Here is a 17,711-nt window from a genome sequence, read left to right on the forward strand (position 1 = left end):
TTATATTTTTTTAAATAACATATGAAGTATTTACTTTCTCTACTGTTGCACTCTCTGGAGTGGGAATAGTAATTTTTACCCCTACGCTATCCAACGCTTTCCCTACTGTTGCACCCACTGGAGTGGGAATAGTAATTTTTACCTCTACGCTATCCAACGCTTTCCCTACTGTTGCACTCTTTGGAGTGGGAATAGTAATTTTAAACCCTACGCTATCCAATGCTTTCCCTATTGTTGCACTCTTTGGAGTGGGAATAGTAATTTTTACCCCTACGCTATCCAACGCTTTCCCTACTGTTGCACTCTTTGGAGTGGGCATAGTAATTTTTACCCCTACGCTATCCAATGTTTTCCCTACTGTTGCACCCACTGGAGTGGGAAAAGTAATTTTTACCCCTACGCTATCCAACACTTTCCCTACTGTTGCACTCTTTGGAGTGGGAATAGTAATTTTTACCCCTACGCTATCCAACGCTTTCCCTACTGTTGCACTCATTGGAGTGGGAATAGTAATTTTTACCCCTACGCTATCCAACGCTTTCCCTACTGTTGCACCCACTGGAGTGGGAATAGTAATTTTTACCCCTACGCTATCCAACGCTTTCCCTACTGTTGCACCCACTGGAGTGGAAATAGTAATTTTTACCTCTACGCTATCCAACGCTTTCCCTACTGTTGCACTCACTGGAGTGGGAATAGTAATTTTTACCCGTACGCTATCCACCGCTTTCCCTACTGTTGCACTCACTGGAGTGGGAATAGTAATTTGTACCCCTACGCTATCCAACGCTTTTCCTACTGTTGCACTCTCTGGAGTGGGAATAGTAATTTTTACACTTCTGCTATCCTACGGTAATAATATTGATTATTATGTAATTATATTATGTTACTATATATATATATATATGTTGTTTTAACAAATATGATTGTAATTTTTTTTAATAACTTTCATTAATTATTTAATTATTATAAGGTAATTAAAGTATTTTTAAGTATATTTTAGTAATTAATTTTTAATATTAATTTAACACTGTTTTTAATAAAGTCGATATTTTAATAAACTATATTTTTGTAAACGATATGTTGTAGTCGATATTTTTGTACTTACCTGTTTGTAGATACAAACTTGATATTCTGTCTGTCGATATTTTGTCAACGATATTTGTGCTACTCGATATTATGTCCCTCGATATTATGTCAGTGATCCCTATCTATCTTACCTCACTCTATCTATCACCCTCACTCTATCTATCTATCTATCCATCCCTCTCACTCTATCTATCACCCTCACTCTATCTATCTATCGCCCTCACTCTATCTATCTATCTATCTATCGCCCTCACTCTATCTATCTATCTATCTATCTATCTATCAATCGGCCTCTATCTATCGCCCTCACTCTATCTATTGCCCTCACTCTATCCATCTATCGCCCTCACTCTAACTATCTATCGCCCTCACTCCATCTATCTATCGCCCTCACTCCATCCATCTATCGCCCTCACTCTATCCATCTATCGCCCTCACTCCATCTATCTATCGCCCTCACTCCATCTATCTATCGCCCTCACTCCATCTATATATAGCCCCTCACTCCATCTATATATAGCCCCTCACTCCATCTATATATAGCCCCTCACTCTGTCAATCTATCTATCTATCGACCCTCACTCTATCTATCTATCACATTCAATCTATCTATCTATCTATCGCCCTCACTCTATCTAAATATCGCACCTCACTCTATCTAAATATCGCACCTCACTCTATCTAAATATCGCACCTCACTCTATCTAAATATCGCACCTCACTCTATCTAAATATCGCACCTCACTCTATCAATCTATCGCCTTCACTCTTTGTATCTATCGCCCTCACTCTTTGTATCTATCGCCCTCACTCTTTGTATCTATCGCCCGCACTCTTTGTATCTATCGCCCTCACTCTTTGTATCTATCGCCCTCACTCTTTGTATCTATCGCCCTCACTCTTTGTATCTATCGCCCTCACTCTTTGTATCTATCGCCCTCACTCTTTGTATCTATCGCCCTCACTCTTTGTATCTATCGCCCTCACTCTTTGTATCTATCGCCCTCACTCTTTGTATCTATCGCCCTCACTCTTTGTATCTATCGCCCTCACTCTTTCTATCTATCGCCCCTCACTCTTTCTATCTATCGCCCCTCACTCTATCAATCTATCTATCTATCGCCCTCACTCTATATATCACCCTCACTCTATCGCCCTCACTCTATCTATGGCCCTCACTCTATCTATCACACTCTATCTATCTATCTATCTATCTATCGCCCTCTATCTATCGCCCTCACTCTATCTATATGTCTATCGCCCTCACTCCGCATCACCACAGCATCACTCAGGGGCACCACAACATTACTATGCGCTACCACAGCTTCACTGAACGCCAAAGCATCACTCCTCGCCACCACATCATTCAGCGCCACCACAGCATCAATCTGTGCAACCATTCAACAACAACTGGTTCAAATATGTTCTCTCAATGTTTCAAGCTTTATTACAAATGTCACAGAAAGATGTTAATATTTCACTTCTGTTCTTGGATTTTCCTCACAATAAAATACACTGAACATAATCTTCACAAAAGTTATTTACAAAAGTTTAAGCTGTTGCTATTATAAATTACAATAACTTTTATTTAAGTATTAATTATTTAAAAAAATTAAAAGCCATTTTTATTTGTAATATCAATACATCTAAGTTACGTAAATACAAAACATGTTGCATTACAAATGCTATACGTGTCACATTTGCGAAAGTTAAAAGTATTGGCATTGTAAATGACAAAGCTATTAATTTTGCTATTTTCAAAACCAACACATAAATAAAACATTTGTAATTTACAATACCAATAGCTCAAACTTTCCTAATGCGAGACCTATTGCATTGCAAATGCTTGTTAATTTATTCAGACAGGGGACAAGACTTTAATTTCCAGGATTTCCAAAAACAAAATATGGTAAAATAGAATTATTTTTTTTAAATATCACATGCCCGAAAAATGTCATCTGTGGGAACAGATTCACGACACTGCAACAGTGAAGTGTGCGGAGATGGTGGCAAACCGATTCTCATTTAAACAGCAACATAGGGAATGCTAATCGCTTTAAAGCTCATTCCGCCTTGAAACACGCAACAAACAAGCAGCTGGAAGGAAATGTCTAGTTCTACGCGGTCAGTTTACTTCATTAAGAAGAAGTGGGCCCATGAAAACAAGTTGAAGCTTTCACACGGCCAGCACGTGCTCAGTGCAGCCAAAATGGACAGTGAAATCTGGGCCAGATAAGGACAGAAATGCATACACTCGCTACCCTTCAAAGAGTAACATTGATTACATTAGGATTTTTAATAGGACCAAATTGCTTAAACAGCACAGTGCCAGACAAAACCAGCCTGTGCATGTAAAGAGACTCAAACAAACACATCCTTCTCACTACTGGATAGAAAAAAACAAGAGAGCAAAGGAACTGATGTTCTGGGCAGAGACAACAGACCCAGGGGGGAGGGAACGTCTATATTAGAAAGGCTTTATATATAGAAACAAAAGATATGTGATAAACTGAATTGATGTCCAAGGTGCAGCCTCCGCCAGCTTCAGCTTAACTTAAGCTCTTTATTTTTCCCCTCTATAACTTACTCACCAGCAGCAGAAACTCCGAGAAGAAAGCTTTAATCCCAGGGATAAGATCTAGGTTATATTACTGGTAAACAGGAAAGAGAAACGCCCCTGCCCCGCTCCTCACCAACCCTCGATCCACACACCTCTGTAACCACAAACTTCCAGTCTGCCGTCAGCTGGTTTTAAGCTCTCTTACTCTAGCTTTACTCACTCCTCGGGGCAGAGTAAGGAAACTCAGTCTGCACAGGGCTTGTAAGCACACACCAGCCAGAAACTCTTTGCTACGGTGAGTGACAAGCATTATATCCAGTTTGCAAATTATAACCATCAACCCAGCAAACAGAGGCGACTGACCCCTTATGTTGGGCTAGGCAATTAGAAAATAGCTGTAAATTATGAGGCGTGTATGGCCCCTACCTTTGAAAAAGTACAGATCTCTTACTCTCAACTAAGCAGTTTACTCCCGTCCAGCCCCCAGATAACCCGCAAATGATAAAAAATAAGCACCAAAAACACCCTGGCCCACAAACAATATGTTCTTTGAGTTTATAGAACCACCCAGGCAACCAAAAGGCCAAAGCCGGTCATTGGAAATTAGTTTACACTTTCCCCAAGCCACAGAGCCCTACGAGTGCATACCTGGGATCAAAGTCAGCCATGGTCTTGAGGGAGTCGGGTGCCCGAATGAGCTTGTCCAGGAGGCTGACTATATCGGGGAACTTGGGGCGCCGACTGCGATCCTGAAGCCAGCACTGCATCATGAGCTGGTAGATGGCAGACGGGCAGTCCATGGGAGCTGGCAACCGAAATCCCTCGTTGATAGCCTTCATCACCTGAGTTAGAAAAATATAGTACATTTAAGAAAAAGAAAAACAACGTGGTGGTACCTTTTCATTATAAAGGCACTAGCTTCCCTCTTTGCCCCTGTAAAGTAATTCCTTGTTCACCATCACACTTCCTGCCTCAGTCACCTGTTGGTTACAGCCTTAGTTCTACTGCCAAGTTCTAATATCTATTTCCTTCTATTGTTTATGGTTCTACAGATGGTTGAATTTCATAGAGGAACAGTTCAGCTCAACACCCCCCCACATCAAACACTTACTTTTCATGCAGGTACAAATAAAAAAAATCTCAGCCCTCCCACTTCACAAAGGAGCACACCAAGAGCAAAGCACTTTTCCGAAATTTACAAGGAATGCTCTAAAAACTAGGTCCAGAAATCAGTTTAGATTGGCGCTACCCACCAACCTCTAAGACTCCTATGGAACCTACCTCGTGGTTGGACAGCTCCCAGTAGGGCCGCTCCCCGTAGGAGATCACCTCCCACATGACGATGCCATAGCTCCACACGTCACTGGCTGACGTAAACTTGCGGTAAGAGATGGCTTCTGGAGCGGTCCAGCGGATTGGAATCTTTCCGCCCTGTGGAAAGGAAAAGAGCAAGTGAAAACACGGAAGGGAATGCAGAAGAAAAAAAACAAAAAAAAACAATGATCAGACCCTTCTCTTCCGATCACCACCTCCCAGCTGCGTCGTGCATGTTACACTGTCAAACTGCCAGTAGTGTAACAAATAACACCATGCTTTGATTTTCTCAAGTGCTGTGACCTAGTGCAGCAAAGGGCAGGTTGTTTAATGTCAACTGGTATTCTCACTCACACAGAATCTCCCCTGGCAGAAAGTCAGCCCAGCCATCCAACAAAATAAATTATGCCAACTTAAGTCAACCCATGAGCTCCTAAAGATACTGCAAACTTTATGAAAACATCCCCCATACTAACAAGGGGACGTAAAAGTGATTGCATAGCGGACCCACTACATGTACAAAGTCACTTACAGAGCATTGGTGGCACACTGTGGGTCCGAAAAAATGCTTGAACTCTTGAAAATGAGGAGGAAACCGGTCTACAACCTAAAGCATGGTTGAGTTCTGGAGTCCCTTAAAGTAGGTGGTAGCAAACCTGGAATGGTAGGTTGGGTCCTCAATTCACTAATATGAATTGGCTTCCTGGTGGCATACCCGAGAGTCACAACATAGTAGACACTTCATGTCCTGTATCTGTAAATTATCTTTGCTGTAAATTATCAAACCTGAGATAGCCAGCGATTCTAGGTTCTCAAGGGCAACTGTTCCAATCAAAGAGCTCAGAGATGGGCAGAATTCTGCTTCTAGGCGAGCAACAAACCACGGTACTCACGCTTGTTGTGTATGTAGCTTCAGGGTCATCCTCCAGGACGCGTGAAAGGCCAAAGTCTGAGACTTTGCACACCAACTGACTGTCCACTAAGATGTTGCGGGCAGCGAGGTCCCTGTGCACGTAGTTCATATCAGAGAGGTACTTCATGCCAGCAGCAATGCCACGTAGCATGCCCACGAGCTGGAGGACGCTGAATTCACCATCGTTGTCCTGCAAAGTGGAAAAGAACTATGAGAAGGAAACTTACATGCAGCCTGTACTACACATCCTCACCAATGATCCTTTACCGCGTACCACTGCCCATAGTATCACAGAGGAACCTATACACAAACACACACATACGCCAAATTAAAAAAATGGCTGCGGCACATACCCGAAGGAACTTGTCGAGGGCACCATTCTCCATATGCTCTGTGATGATCATCATAGGCTTATCTGAGGACAAAGGGTCAAAGATTAGGGATATTCAGGGTCATTGTGGCACTTTTATTAAAGGTGAAAAGCAGTGAGGAAGAGTCTGCAACGCTTGGGGACAACAAGGACAAGAGCAGCGAAAATATGCATAGGGAGTATACAAGAAATGGCTAGTGGCACAAGGGGTCAGTGAGGTACTAGGGTGGGGCAGTCAGCTGGCCTTGGGTACATGAAATGGGAGTAGGTCAGAGAGATGCCAGGGAGGTTCAGTGATATGCTGGGGGGGTGATGGTAAGATAGTGAAGGGCAGGCTGCCAGATCAATGTGAATATGCTGCATGGGCAGAACATAGAATAACAAGGCACTGGCAAGATTGCTTTACTGAATAGCAAGGCACATAGAAGATGGCTGCACTTACATTTAGAAACCACGCCCTCCAGGTGGATGATGTTGTGGTGGCTGAACTGCCCCATGATGCTGGCCTCGCTCAGGAAGTCTATGCGCTGCTTCTCTGTGTACCCCGCCTTCAGGGTCTTGATGGCCACCGGTGTCTCCTTCTTCCCTGGCAGCTTCAGAATCCCCTTGTACACCTCTCCAAATTCACCTTGTGGAGGCAAGGAGGGAGGGTAAGTAGATGGCACAGCTGGTGAAGAAAAGAGTTGGCAGACGTCTTCCTATCTAATCTGACAGTCCGCATCTAAATCGGATCACCCCATGCTGTCAAACCATCATTATTCACACACCACAATTCCTCTTCACAGACATAGTTAGAGCAACCCAAATACAGCCAAACGTCTACTCTGACACTGAACTCTAACTGTCCCACGCATACTTTAATGAAGCCACTATGAGACTGGGGGTCTATATACCACGAGTGGTCTTCGAGCTCTGCATCCACAAGAACTAGAAGGGCTTCACGCAAAGTAATTTCCGGGCTTACTCCCATAACAAAGACCGATTCTCCGTCCCCCGATACTAAGAGCAGTGCCCTGGACTGCACCACCAGACTTTGAAAAACAGAAATTCTAAAGCTCTGCATGTGCAAACTTCCCTATCTGCAGAGGGATGGACATTGTGAATAGCAGGGTGGAGATGTAGGGCAAGATTACGGAGGGCAAGATTACGGAGGGCTGGAAGAAGCGCGCCGGGGTACTAAAATGACAATATCATTGTGCTTCACAGGGGTGAGTAGGGCATGGCACAAGAGTAGCAGGTCAAGGATACTGTCCAGGACGGAGGTGCTTCACCAGAAGGTTGCAATCTGTAACAGTGCACTCCTGGCATACAAGAGGATCAGAAGTACAAACAACCATTACAGCAACAAAGGGGGAGAGTACAATGACCATGGTCTGCTTTACCTGCACCAATCACCTTCTGACGGGTAACACAGGTGGGTTGGATTTCAGTGGTGAACTTCAGAACGGCTTGGTTGGGGTCTTCATATGTGTGGGGGTCAACGTACGTCTTCAAAGGTTTCAATTGTTCTTGTAGGGGAAGAGAGAAATACAATTAATACTTGCAGATTGCAGACATATCAGTTATACATGTGCCCCATATCTTGCTAACCCAAGGGCCCTCATGTGAGAGCTTGGGAGGGCAGCAAAATCCAGTTATCATGCCATCACCGACTGTTCTGTGATACAGCCAATATATAGGCCAGGTATCCCACCTTTTTCACTTCACATTCTTTAAAAAGGGTGCTTGCAAGAGACCTATACTCTCCCATTTATAGGGCACTTCCAGCAAGAAAGGCACACACAAGGAGCCCTGAACGCAATAGTCATCGGGCAATACTTCTAGGACTTGCACTGCAAGATCCGAACACCAGGGTAGGTGCTGTGAGAGAAGACCTTGACCTTGAGTTGCATCAAACATAAGCTGGACAGTGCGCTTACAATCCTGGGCTTTCATCTGACGGCCATATTTGTGCTGGGAGCTTTAGTCTAGGATTCCAAAGGACTAACACATACCGCAACAAAGGTTTTTACCCGAAAAACCACGCTATACAAATTCGACAAAGTGAGGTGGCAACCACAGACTAAACAAGGTTGATACTGAACAGAGACCACAGCACATGCAGCTATAAGCCTGGTAGTAGATCAATACTGGGGCACGTTCTGCTCTAGGTTGGGTTTCTCAGTGGTTCGTTTCAATTTTAACATGTTTAAAACCAATGCTAAATGAATATGTTCCAGTGGCGGAATAACTCTGGCTACAACATGTTAATTTGTAAACATTGCCCTCATGAGCATCTTTGTGTAAAAAAAAAAAAAACGGATTTTATTCAACTCAATGAAACTCATTGCTTTGACTTTGGGGGAATGGAAGGCTCAGTGGACCCCACCGGGATTCTAATCTGTGATTAGAAGGTCAAAGACAGATGTGTAGTGGATGCAATGGCCCAATTAGCCATCGGACCCTAAATACAGCTATATCTGTCATCAGTAAGTGTGGACTCTTAAAATGCAATCTCACACGACTGCCACAAGCAAGGTGTGGGCAATGAAGGTGGTCACCTGACGCATTAAATTGCAGTGGACATATGTTTTTGCTACAATATTTCAGCAGTATTATACGCATAGCTGATTGTTTATATATATAGTTATATACCTATGTATGCTGCTCCCATCGCTTTTTATGCTTATAATGCACCTAGTTGCTAATACATATTTAGCTCACTCACTAGTGCCTCTTCTGTACCTGTAACATATGGTCTGCAGCTATCTCCTGTGACCCATGTAACATATTGTCCCACTAGTGCCCTTTCCGACACCTGTAACATATGGTCTGCAGTTGCCTCTTTTGACCTATGTAACATACCGTCTACAGGCATTGGTAACATTTTGTCTGCATCTATCTGCGATCCTGCACATCTCCTCTGCTCAATCTCCCACACCCACCTTGCACCTTCCTAACATGGATCACTGCGGCAATCACACATTTAAAATAATCTACCCACCCGCACTCACAAAAAAAGCCGCTAAACGCTTTAAACACAACCTCCTGAGGTCCCACCCTGAAAGACCCTTTGCCGACACCTACTTCTCTCCGGTTAAGGGATCCCTGAACACCGATATCATCTTCCACACCGCACGTAGAGCTCAATGGAGAAAAACCTTCCAGGCCTTGCTCAACGTCTCCACCATCAGGAAATCCGCTCATGGACTATCACTCTCCATCGCTCCATCCAAACGCTTCCCTGGCAGTACAGCCATTACTATTTACAATAACGGGATTGTTCTAATTCAAGCCACAGACAGGAACCTGGAACTACTAGACGACCTGTTCCCCACTTTCAAAGAGCACCTCTCAAATCGGCGGCCCTCCACTCATACCCCAATACAACTGAACCAGAACTCCTCACTTCCAACTAACGTCTCAGAACGACCCACCGCCTCTGACCCTCACAACGCGACTCTATGCCTTCCCAATTACCCCTCCAATCTCTCCGCCACTCCCTACACCCGCGCCGCACCTAGCCCCCCCCACCCGTGTCCTCTCTCCCCCCACTCCCTGCGCCCCCCCTCCTGGCCCCCACTCCTCCCTCAACACCCCCCACCCTACTCTTTGCACTCAAACAACTCCTGTCATACACACCTCCCTCAACATCTCCCTACTCACTCCCTGCACTCCCGCCACTCCTAGCCCGCACTCCTCACTCAACGGCGCGCCCTCCAGTCTCTGCACTCAACGCACTCCAGACCTACACCCCTCCCTCAACATCTCCCCCCCCACCCCCACTCAAAGAAATACTGACATACACCCCTCCCTCGACATCTCCCCCCCCAATCCCTGCACTCCCGACACTCCGAGCCTTCACTCCCCCCTCATCAGCGCCCGCCGTATGCTCGGCACTCAACCCAGGCCAGACATACACCCCACCCTTAACATATCCCCCCCCCGCCACTCCAAGCCTCCACTCTTCCCTCAACAGTTCACTCCCCCCACCCTTAGCCCCCCCTCCACTCCTGGTCCCCACTCCCCCCTCAACATCTCTCCCCCCACTCTCACTCCCCATCACTACACTTGCCCCCCCCGCAACGACCAGTCTCCACTCGTCCCGCATCTGCCTCGTCCCGCATCTGCCTCACCCCGCCTGTCGCTGATTACCCTTCCAATAACTCTAACCCCACTCCCAACGTCACGCTGGATATAATCATGACCACCCTCCTCCAAGTGAAAGAAGAGCTCCACTCGCTCAAAGAATTACTCCTCCCGCACCCCCCCGCACGACCACATGTCAACGAATTAACAACACCCCCCCACATCCTAGGCACCCCTTACATGGGATTTCTATCCCCTCTCGCAATACCTCCAACAGGCCTAAGCGCACTATCAAGACACTTCCTAACCGCCCCTTACATTGGACCTCTATCCCCTCTCGCAATACCGCCAACCGCCCCCAGCACGCTATCAAGACTCTCTCGGACCGCGACATACACACCCTACTCAGCACATATGTCCCGGCAACCCAAAACAGCTTAGCCACCACGCAAATGTCCATTTCTACGATTCTCTCCAACCCCAGTAGGCACCCCACGTATAGCAACAGAGGCTCTGTTCCCAACAACCTCACTAAAGTCCCTCTCACTACGGGACCCTCCACCTCCCCCTGCACCCCCAGTCTCAAATGCACACTTCTCAACTGTAGATCGGCCCAAAAACACTCGACGGAGGTCGCTGACCTCATCCTGTCTAGGAACCTTGACCTGGCCATACTAACTGAAACATGGTTAACCGAATCCTCCAATCCTATCATGGATATCCTAGTCCCCCCCAACTACTACATCACTAGACTTGACAGGCCCAACAAGACAGGTGGCGGAATCGCCTGCATTTACAAGAGCAACCTCTCTATTAATAAAGTCACTGCCCCTTCTCTTACCTCTGTGAATACTTCTGCCTTGGTGTCACCAGTGAGAATAAACCTGTATGCTCGTTACACATCATGTACCACCCCCCGGGGGACAACCTCGTCTTCTCCCAACAACTCATGGACACAATATTAATCAACGCAGGACGGCTACACACACAAATTTACCTTGGTGACTACAATCTCCATTGGAATGATGGCAGTGACGCAGTAGTTAATAGCCTCAAAAGTTTCCTTACCGCCTCTGACCTCACTCAAATTTGCAACACTCCGACACACGACAAAGGCTCGACCCTCGACCTGGTCATTTCCAAAGAAGGCACCACTCAACTCGACTCAATACAACCTTGTGACTGGTCAGACCACCATATTATAACATTCATCATCAAGGAAAAGGTAAAACTCATCCCGGTGCAATACGCCATGCCCAAAGTCTGGAAAAGAGGCATGAGGAAACTCAATCCAAACTCTCTACCCCCCAACAGCTGCAATCTCCTACTCCCCCCTACCGACACCTCGGACGTGCTGGTCCTAACTGACCACTATCTCAACTCCATGGCCACAATAATCAATGAGGCCGCTCCAATGCAATTGAAAAGAGTATCCACGAAGATATCCAACCCCTGGTACAACGGGAGTCTCAATGAAGAGAGACGGGCTATGCGATCGGCAGAGCGTACCTGGAGATCAATTCCCTCGACATTGCATCTCAAAACTCTTAGGAAAAAGAGAAATGCATACTTCAGGAAAATAAAACGCTCAAAGTCAGAGTTCTTCAGAATCCAGCTAGACCAATCTAAAAACCGTCCAAGTAAATTGTTCGAACTAATCCGATCTCAATCTAAGGAACAACCCCCAGCTGTCGACATTATCAGCACTACCCCTTCTTGTGAAGATTTCGCAGCTTTCTTCAACAATAAAACTGACAATATAAAGAGCGACCTCCGCAATGACGCAAGCCTGTACTCAATACCCAACTGCATAACACCCATTGAACTAAAAAACAATGCGACATGGTCATCCTTTGACACCTACTCTGAAGGAGAAATTGGCAGAATACTCAGCACTCTAAAACCATCCAATCACCTCACTGACCCTCTTCCTGCTAACGCCGTAAAAGACTTCATCCCTCTGCTACTCCCACTCTGGACTAAAATTATCAATAGTTCACTACAACAAGGAACCATCCCGGACTCCCTCAAAGTTGGACAAGTTACACCTTTACTGAAGAAACCAACAGCCGACCCCACCGATCTAAACAACTACCGTCCGATTACCAACATTCCCACTCTCGCCAAGCTGCTAGAAAAATGCGTCCAACTGCAAATGACAAAGCACATAGAACAGTTTGATCTCCTCAACCCACACCAATCAGGCTTCCGAGCAGGGCACAGTACTGAAACCGCTATGACTCACATTATTGACGACGCCATCCAAATCTTAGATCAAAACAATACCTGCCTCCTCATCCTTCTTGATCTCTCTTCGGCATTCGACACAGTGAAACATGAGAGCTTACTCGAACTCCTAAAATCAAGAATGGGCCTATCTGGGACTGTGCTTCGTTGGTTCACTTCCTTTCTACACAACAGGTCTCAAAAATTCAAGAGCAAAAACCTAATGTCTTCCCCAGTACCGGTATCGTTAGGCGTCCCTCAAGGATCCTGCTTATCCCCTACTTTGTTCAACCTAGTTATGGAACCTCTCACCACTCTGTTACAAGCATCCAATGTACACTTTCACATGTACGCCGATTACACTCAAATATACCTCAAGTTACAATCCCCCAAAGACATCCTGAGTCTGAATTCAACGATCAGAAGCACCCAATCCTGGTTGGCTGACAACCACCTCAAACTCAATGCTATGAAGACTGAGTTCCTCCTAATCTCACCTCCCACGAAAATATCTTCCGCACAAACATGGCTTAAGCACCTAACAGCACTCAATGTCCAACCGACCATCGTGGACTCAGCTAAATCCCTAGGCATAACACTAGACACCAACCTCAGCATGCAGCAGCATATCAGCAAGGCTACTAAGGGGGCGAACTTCCAAATAAACACCTTGAGAAAACTGAAACCCTTCCTCCCAGCAAAAGACTTCCAAACAGCAGTACAAGCTCTAGTCATCCCTCGCATAGACTATGGCAGCGTGGCCCTCTGCGGCCTCCCCCTAACGACAACTGCACCCCTAAGAGCGTCACTAAATGCGGCAGCAAGACTCATCACTGGATCAAAAAAGCATTCGCATATCTCTCCTGACTTCAAAGCCTTGAACTGGCTGCCTCTGGAAGCCAGAATTCAGCTGAAAATTGCCTGCATGACGCACAAGGCTATACACTTGAAATCACCCAGCTACCTCACTCATAAGTTGACAATCTCTGGTGGGTCCAGAACTACCAGGAGCACGAACAATCTTCTGCTGAAACCGCAAAGATTCCGGAAGGAAAAAACCTACAAACGCTCCTTCTCTGGTATGGCGCCCAGGATCTGGAACGCACTTCCTCCTGAAACGAGGCTCATCTCTTCCTCCCTTCTTTTTAAGAAAGAAGTCAAAAGTATCCTTATGGCTAAATACACTTGAACAATTCCGCTTGATTTACATTAAGAACAGTATTACCAGTATTGTGTTATGATATTGCCTATATATTCCTATGCACGTGTGCTTTGACGTATTTTAGTCCTTTATTTTTACAGCGTTTCGATGGCCGTCGCTCCAACTATGCACTGCTACCTCATACCTGTACTATGCGTACTATACATACTATTTTGTATAATAATATTACTCTGTATTATTTACAGCGTGTGGATGGCCTACGCTCCAATTTTGCCTGCTACCTCATACCTGTACTATACGTTATATGGGTACTATGTTATATACTATATTGGTGCTATGTACATGAACTTGTTGATGACCTACGCTCCAACTATGCCTGCTACCTCATACCTGTACTATACATTATATTGGTACTATGTTATATACTATATTGGTGCTATGTACATGATCATATTGATCTACCTCCCTACTATGCCCCCTTGTTCCCCTACCCTCCACCTGCCTTTGTAAAGCGCTCTGTTATCTGCAAAGATCTTGTTCGCGCTATATAAAACTCTCAAAATAAATAAATAAATAAAAAAAATGAAGGGGGACAAATGAGCACCGGGCCTGGATATGAATAACCTACTACTATGACACGTCTTGAGTGGTATATAACAGCATCATGTAACAGATTCCATCATGAACATTCCCCCAATGTTGGGCCACGTGTACTGAAGGTGGTGGGCACTATTCCAAGGGGCTACCCCCAGCCTCTTCAAATGTCACACCTCACACTTACCAGATTTTGAGAAACGTACGTCCTCTGGCGACTGCCTAGCCCGCGACATCCTCCTCCTGCGGAAAAAAAAGGAGAGCAAGTGAGGATGAGACGGGTGAAAAATCTCCTCTAAACGGTTGATCACTAGGTAAGGAGTAGTGTTTCCACACAATCCTGCCTTAGTGATCTTTGACCTTCTATGGTCTGATGCTCGCATCCTACTTTCATCGTGGCCAGACTGGATGGAAGACGTGGATGTGCATTGGGGAGCAAAGACGCAGGTGTCGAAAACGCGAAGGAGAGATAGGTGGGAAAACAAGTAGTGAAGAGGGACATAGGCAAACAGCAGGAAGAAGGCAAAAGGGTGCAACAGGGGTCTTCAGAGTCGTGGGGTGAGGCTGCCAGAGGAAGAGAAGAGTTTCAGAATAGGGCTGTTTTGGAACATTGGCTGGGAGAGGCATGCAGGTGGGAGGTAGACCCAGAAGGGAATATAGGTCAGCGCCAGTCCCTGGCTTCACCTACCTGCGGTGGAAGCAGATGACAGCACCCACTATCACGGCTAGCACGAGGACACCCGCCACTGCCCCGCCGATGGACGCCGACATACCCATCCCACTGGAGGCTGCTGGAGAGATAAAAAACAAAACCATGATCGTCACTCGGTGGGACTACAGACTTGGCCAAAAGCAGTGAAAAAAACTCACGCCCAGACCCTTTACAAGCAGACCCCAAAACCCAGACCCTTTATGAGGAAACAATGAGACAGTGAATTTTCAATCGCACTCAGTAAATCCACATTTGACAAGAAATGGAGAACAGGGATTAAGCCCAAATACAACAGCCTGGCAAAACCGTTATCTGTTCATTATAGGCACTTTTTCTGCTCCTTGTGTGAAGGAAGAAAACATTACAAATGAAAGCCCACTCCAATACTAAGTCACACAATAAATAAGTAACATACAAAAATGCAGCCTGCTTTATTACACATTTTCTTCATCGAGTGCAGCAAAGCCATCAACTGGTCACATAAAAGTAATATGGACAGTCCCAGCTACTTACCTTCGCTCAAAGTGTGGAACTCATGCTCCTTACTGAAGGTGCCCTGACCCTCCTGGGTAAGCGCCTGGACGCGCACCACATATGTGGTCCCTGCGGCCAGCTTGGAGATGGTAACAGAAGTGCCCTCACATCGAAGTACTGAATAGCTGTTTTCATCATGCTGGGGGGGAAAAGAGGAGATTAAGGAACTGAGAAAGCCAAAAAGCAAATTGATGTTCCAGCAGGGCTGGCTCAAACTCAAGATATAAAAATGTGTGACCAGGGAAAGATTGCCACATACTGCATGTCATGTGAATTACTTGTGCTTTGGCTTCTGTGTTGTTATGGTGCTTATTCCAAGCCTGAAAATACATTTAATTTTTTTTAAAGCTGAGCTGTGTTGTCCAGCAAACCTGGGGAGTACTCTGATGAAATAGGTTAGATAGACAGATAAAGAAAACAGCTTTGCTTGGGTGTTCCCTTTATTATTTTGGGACAATACCTAATTTAGTACAGGGAACAAAAAAAAGAATCTGGTGTCCTGTGTAGGTGAAGAAGGGCATATAGTTCTGCACCCACGGGTGGATCAGCGAGAACAGGCGGGTGAGAAGGGGGGCAATTTGCAACAAGGACTTAGGACACCTCTCTGGAGTGGACCCCTCTCTTACCTTCTTGCTATAGTTGACCTCATACTTCCAGACACGGCCCAGTTGCCGCTGAGGTACTATCCAGGACAGGCTGAGGGTGCTGCTGCTGCGGCTCTCCAGATTCACCGACGTCACCCTGGGGGGCTCTGGTCAACGAACAATGAAGAGGTTAAAATGGCTGCTGCAACAGGTACAGACACCTCACACAACTCTAGCTAGGATGAATATAAGAATCCGTGTCATAAGGATACCAGCTGTCCAGATCAGATGTTTCATTTAATAAATTATTATTGTCCACTGTCTGAGTTCATTTAGTAAAATTAACTAAATTAATATCACAAATCTCAAAATGCGCTCATTTGTTTCAGGAACGCCTGTGACGCAAGGGTCACAGGATAATCCTTAACCAAAACACCATGAATTCACTCGAACACACCAATCTGCATCTGCACATACAACTCCTCTGGGATCCACGAACCCTTGACGTGCTGCGTGTGCAGGAGGTGCTCGAATGTTAAAGCCTGGACATAAGCTCCCAGTCACCATCAACATAGGAGCCTGCTCCAATCTAGGGGTGAGGGATCACAGGGGTGGGCGATAACAAAGGGTATGGCGACAGGAGTCTCTCCGTCTCTTACCTGTCTGGTTGACGCTGATGCTGGCGGTGCCCATGCTGCGACTGTTGGTGAAGCTAGACACGCCATTACGCGCCTCTACGGTGAAGGTGTAATTCACATAGGGCTCCAGATCGAAGACTGTCAATGTGGTCTCCTTTAGTCCCTGTGGTGTCTCGGAGTAGCGCACACTGGAATCGCAAGGGTAGCACTCCCGAGCATCAGATCGGCACTGCTCACAGGTGACTGTGTACGTTACGTCCTTACGGCCACCAGAGCTACGTGGAGGAGACCACTTCAGGTCTACCTTGGCACCCAAACCAACAGCGATTACACCATGTGGGGGTGATGGGGGACCTAAAGAGAGAAGAGGGTAAAAGTCATACTGAGACGTAGCCCAAATCAAAAGCGGGACAGTAAAGCTTTACCCAAAAACGCAACAGCCAATACGGCCAAGCGTGAAGAGTGCCACAGGGTAGGTGGGCAGAGGGCCAGAGGGCAGGCGGAAAGAGGGCCAGAGGGCAGGCGGAAAGAGGGCCAGAGGGCAGGCGGAAAGAGGGCCAGAGGGCAAGCGGAATGAGCGCCAGAGGGCAAGCGGAATGAGCGCCAGAGGGCAAGCGGAATGAGCGCCAGAGGGCAAGCGGAATGAGCGCCAGAGGGCAAGCGGAATGAGCGCCAGAGGGCAAGCGGAATGAGCGCCAGAGGGCAAGCGGAATGAGCGCCAGAGGGCAAGCGGAATGAGCGCCAGAGGGCAAGCGGAATGAGCGCCAGAGGGCAAGCGGAATGAGCGCCAGAGGGCAAGCGGAATGAGCGCCAGAGGGCAAGCGGAATGAGCGCCAGAGGGTAAGCGGAATGAGCGCCAGAGAGTATGCAGAAGAAAGCAAAGTATCAAGCAGAAGGGTGCCAAAGACCAAGTAGGAGTCCCAAACAGCGGACCGAAGAGTGGAGCT

The 17,711-nt window shown here is 46.4% G+C and overlaps 1 protein-coding gene across 2 annotated transcripts in view; it reads right to left on the reverse strand.

The window, feature by feature from the left end:
- The window catches only part of EPHA2 (EPH receptor A2), a 73,287-nt gene that overhangs the window by 12,356 nt on the left and 43,220 nt on the right, over window positions 1-17,711 (reverse strand). For both annotated transcript variants that reach the window (XM_078642545.1, XM_078642546.1), the window contains exons 5-15: window positions 16,786-17,118; window positions 16,169-16,293; window positions 15,522-15,681; window positions 14,985-15,087; window positions 14,484-14,539; window positions 7,629-7,754; window positions 6,689-6,874; window positions 6,230-6,291; window positions 5,857-6,066; window positions 4,931-5,080; window positions 4,298-4,491 (exon numbers count right to left, since the gene is read on the reverse strand). In XM_078642545.1, the coding sequence (XP_078498671.1) occupies window positions 4,298-4,491; window positions 4,931-5,080; window positions 5,857-6,066; window positions 6,230-6,291; window positions 6,689-6,874; window positions 7,629-7,754; window positions 14,484-14,539; window positions 14,985-15,087; window positions 15,522-15,681; window positions 16,169-16,293; window positions 16,786-17,118 (1,705 nt within the window). The remainder of the gene's footprint in view (window positions 1-4,297; window positions 4,492-4,930; window positions 5,081-5,856; window positions 6,067-6,229; window positions 6,292-6,688; window positions 6,875-7,628; window positions 7,755-14,483; window positions 14,540-14,984; window positions 15,088-15,521; window positions 15,682-16,168; window positions 16,294-16,785; window positions 17,119-17,711) is intronic.

Source organism: Lissotriton helveticus, chromosome 5_1 (genome assembly GCF_964261635.1).
Source record: "Lissotriton helveticus chromosome 5_1, aLisHel1.1, whole genome shotgun sequence".
Classification (NCBI taxonomy): domain Eukaryota; kingdom Metazoa; phylum Chordata; class Amphibia; order Caudata; family Salamandridae; genus Lissotriton; species Lissotriton helveticus.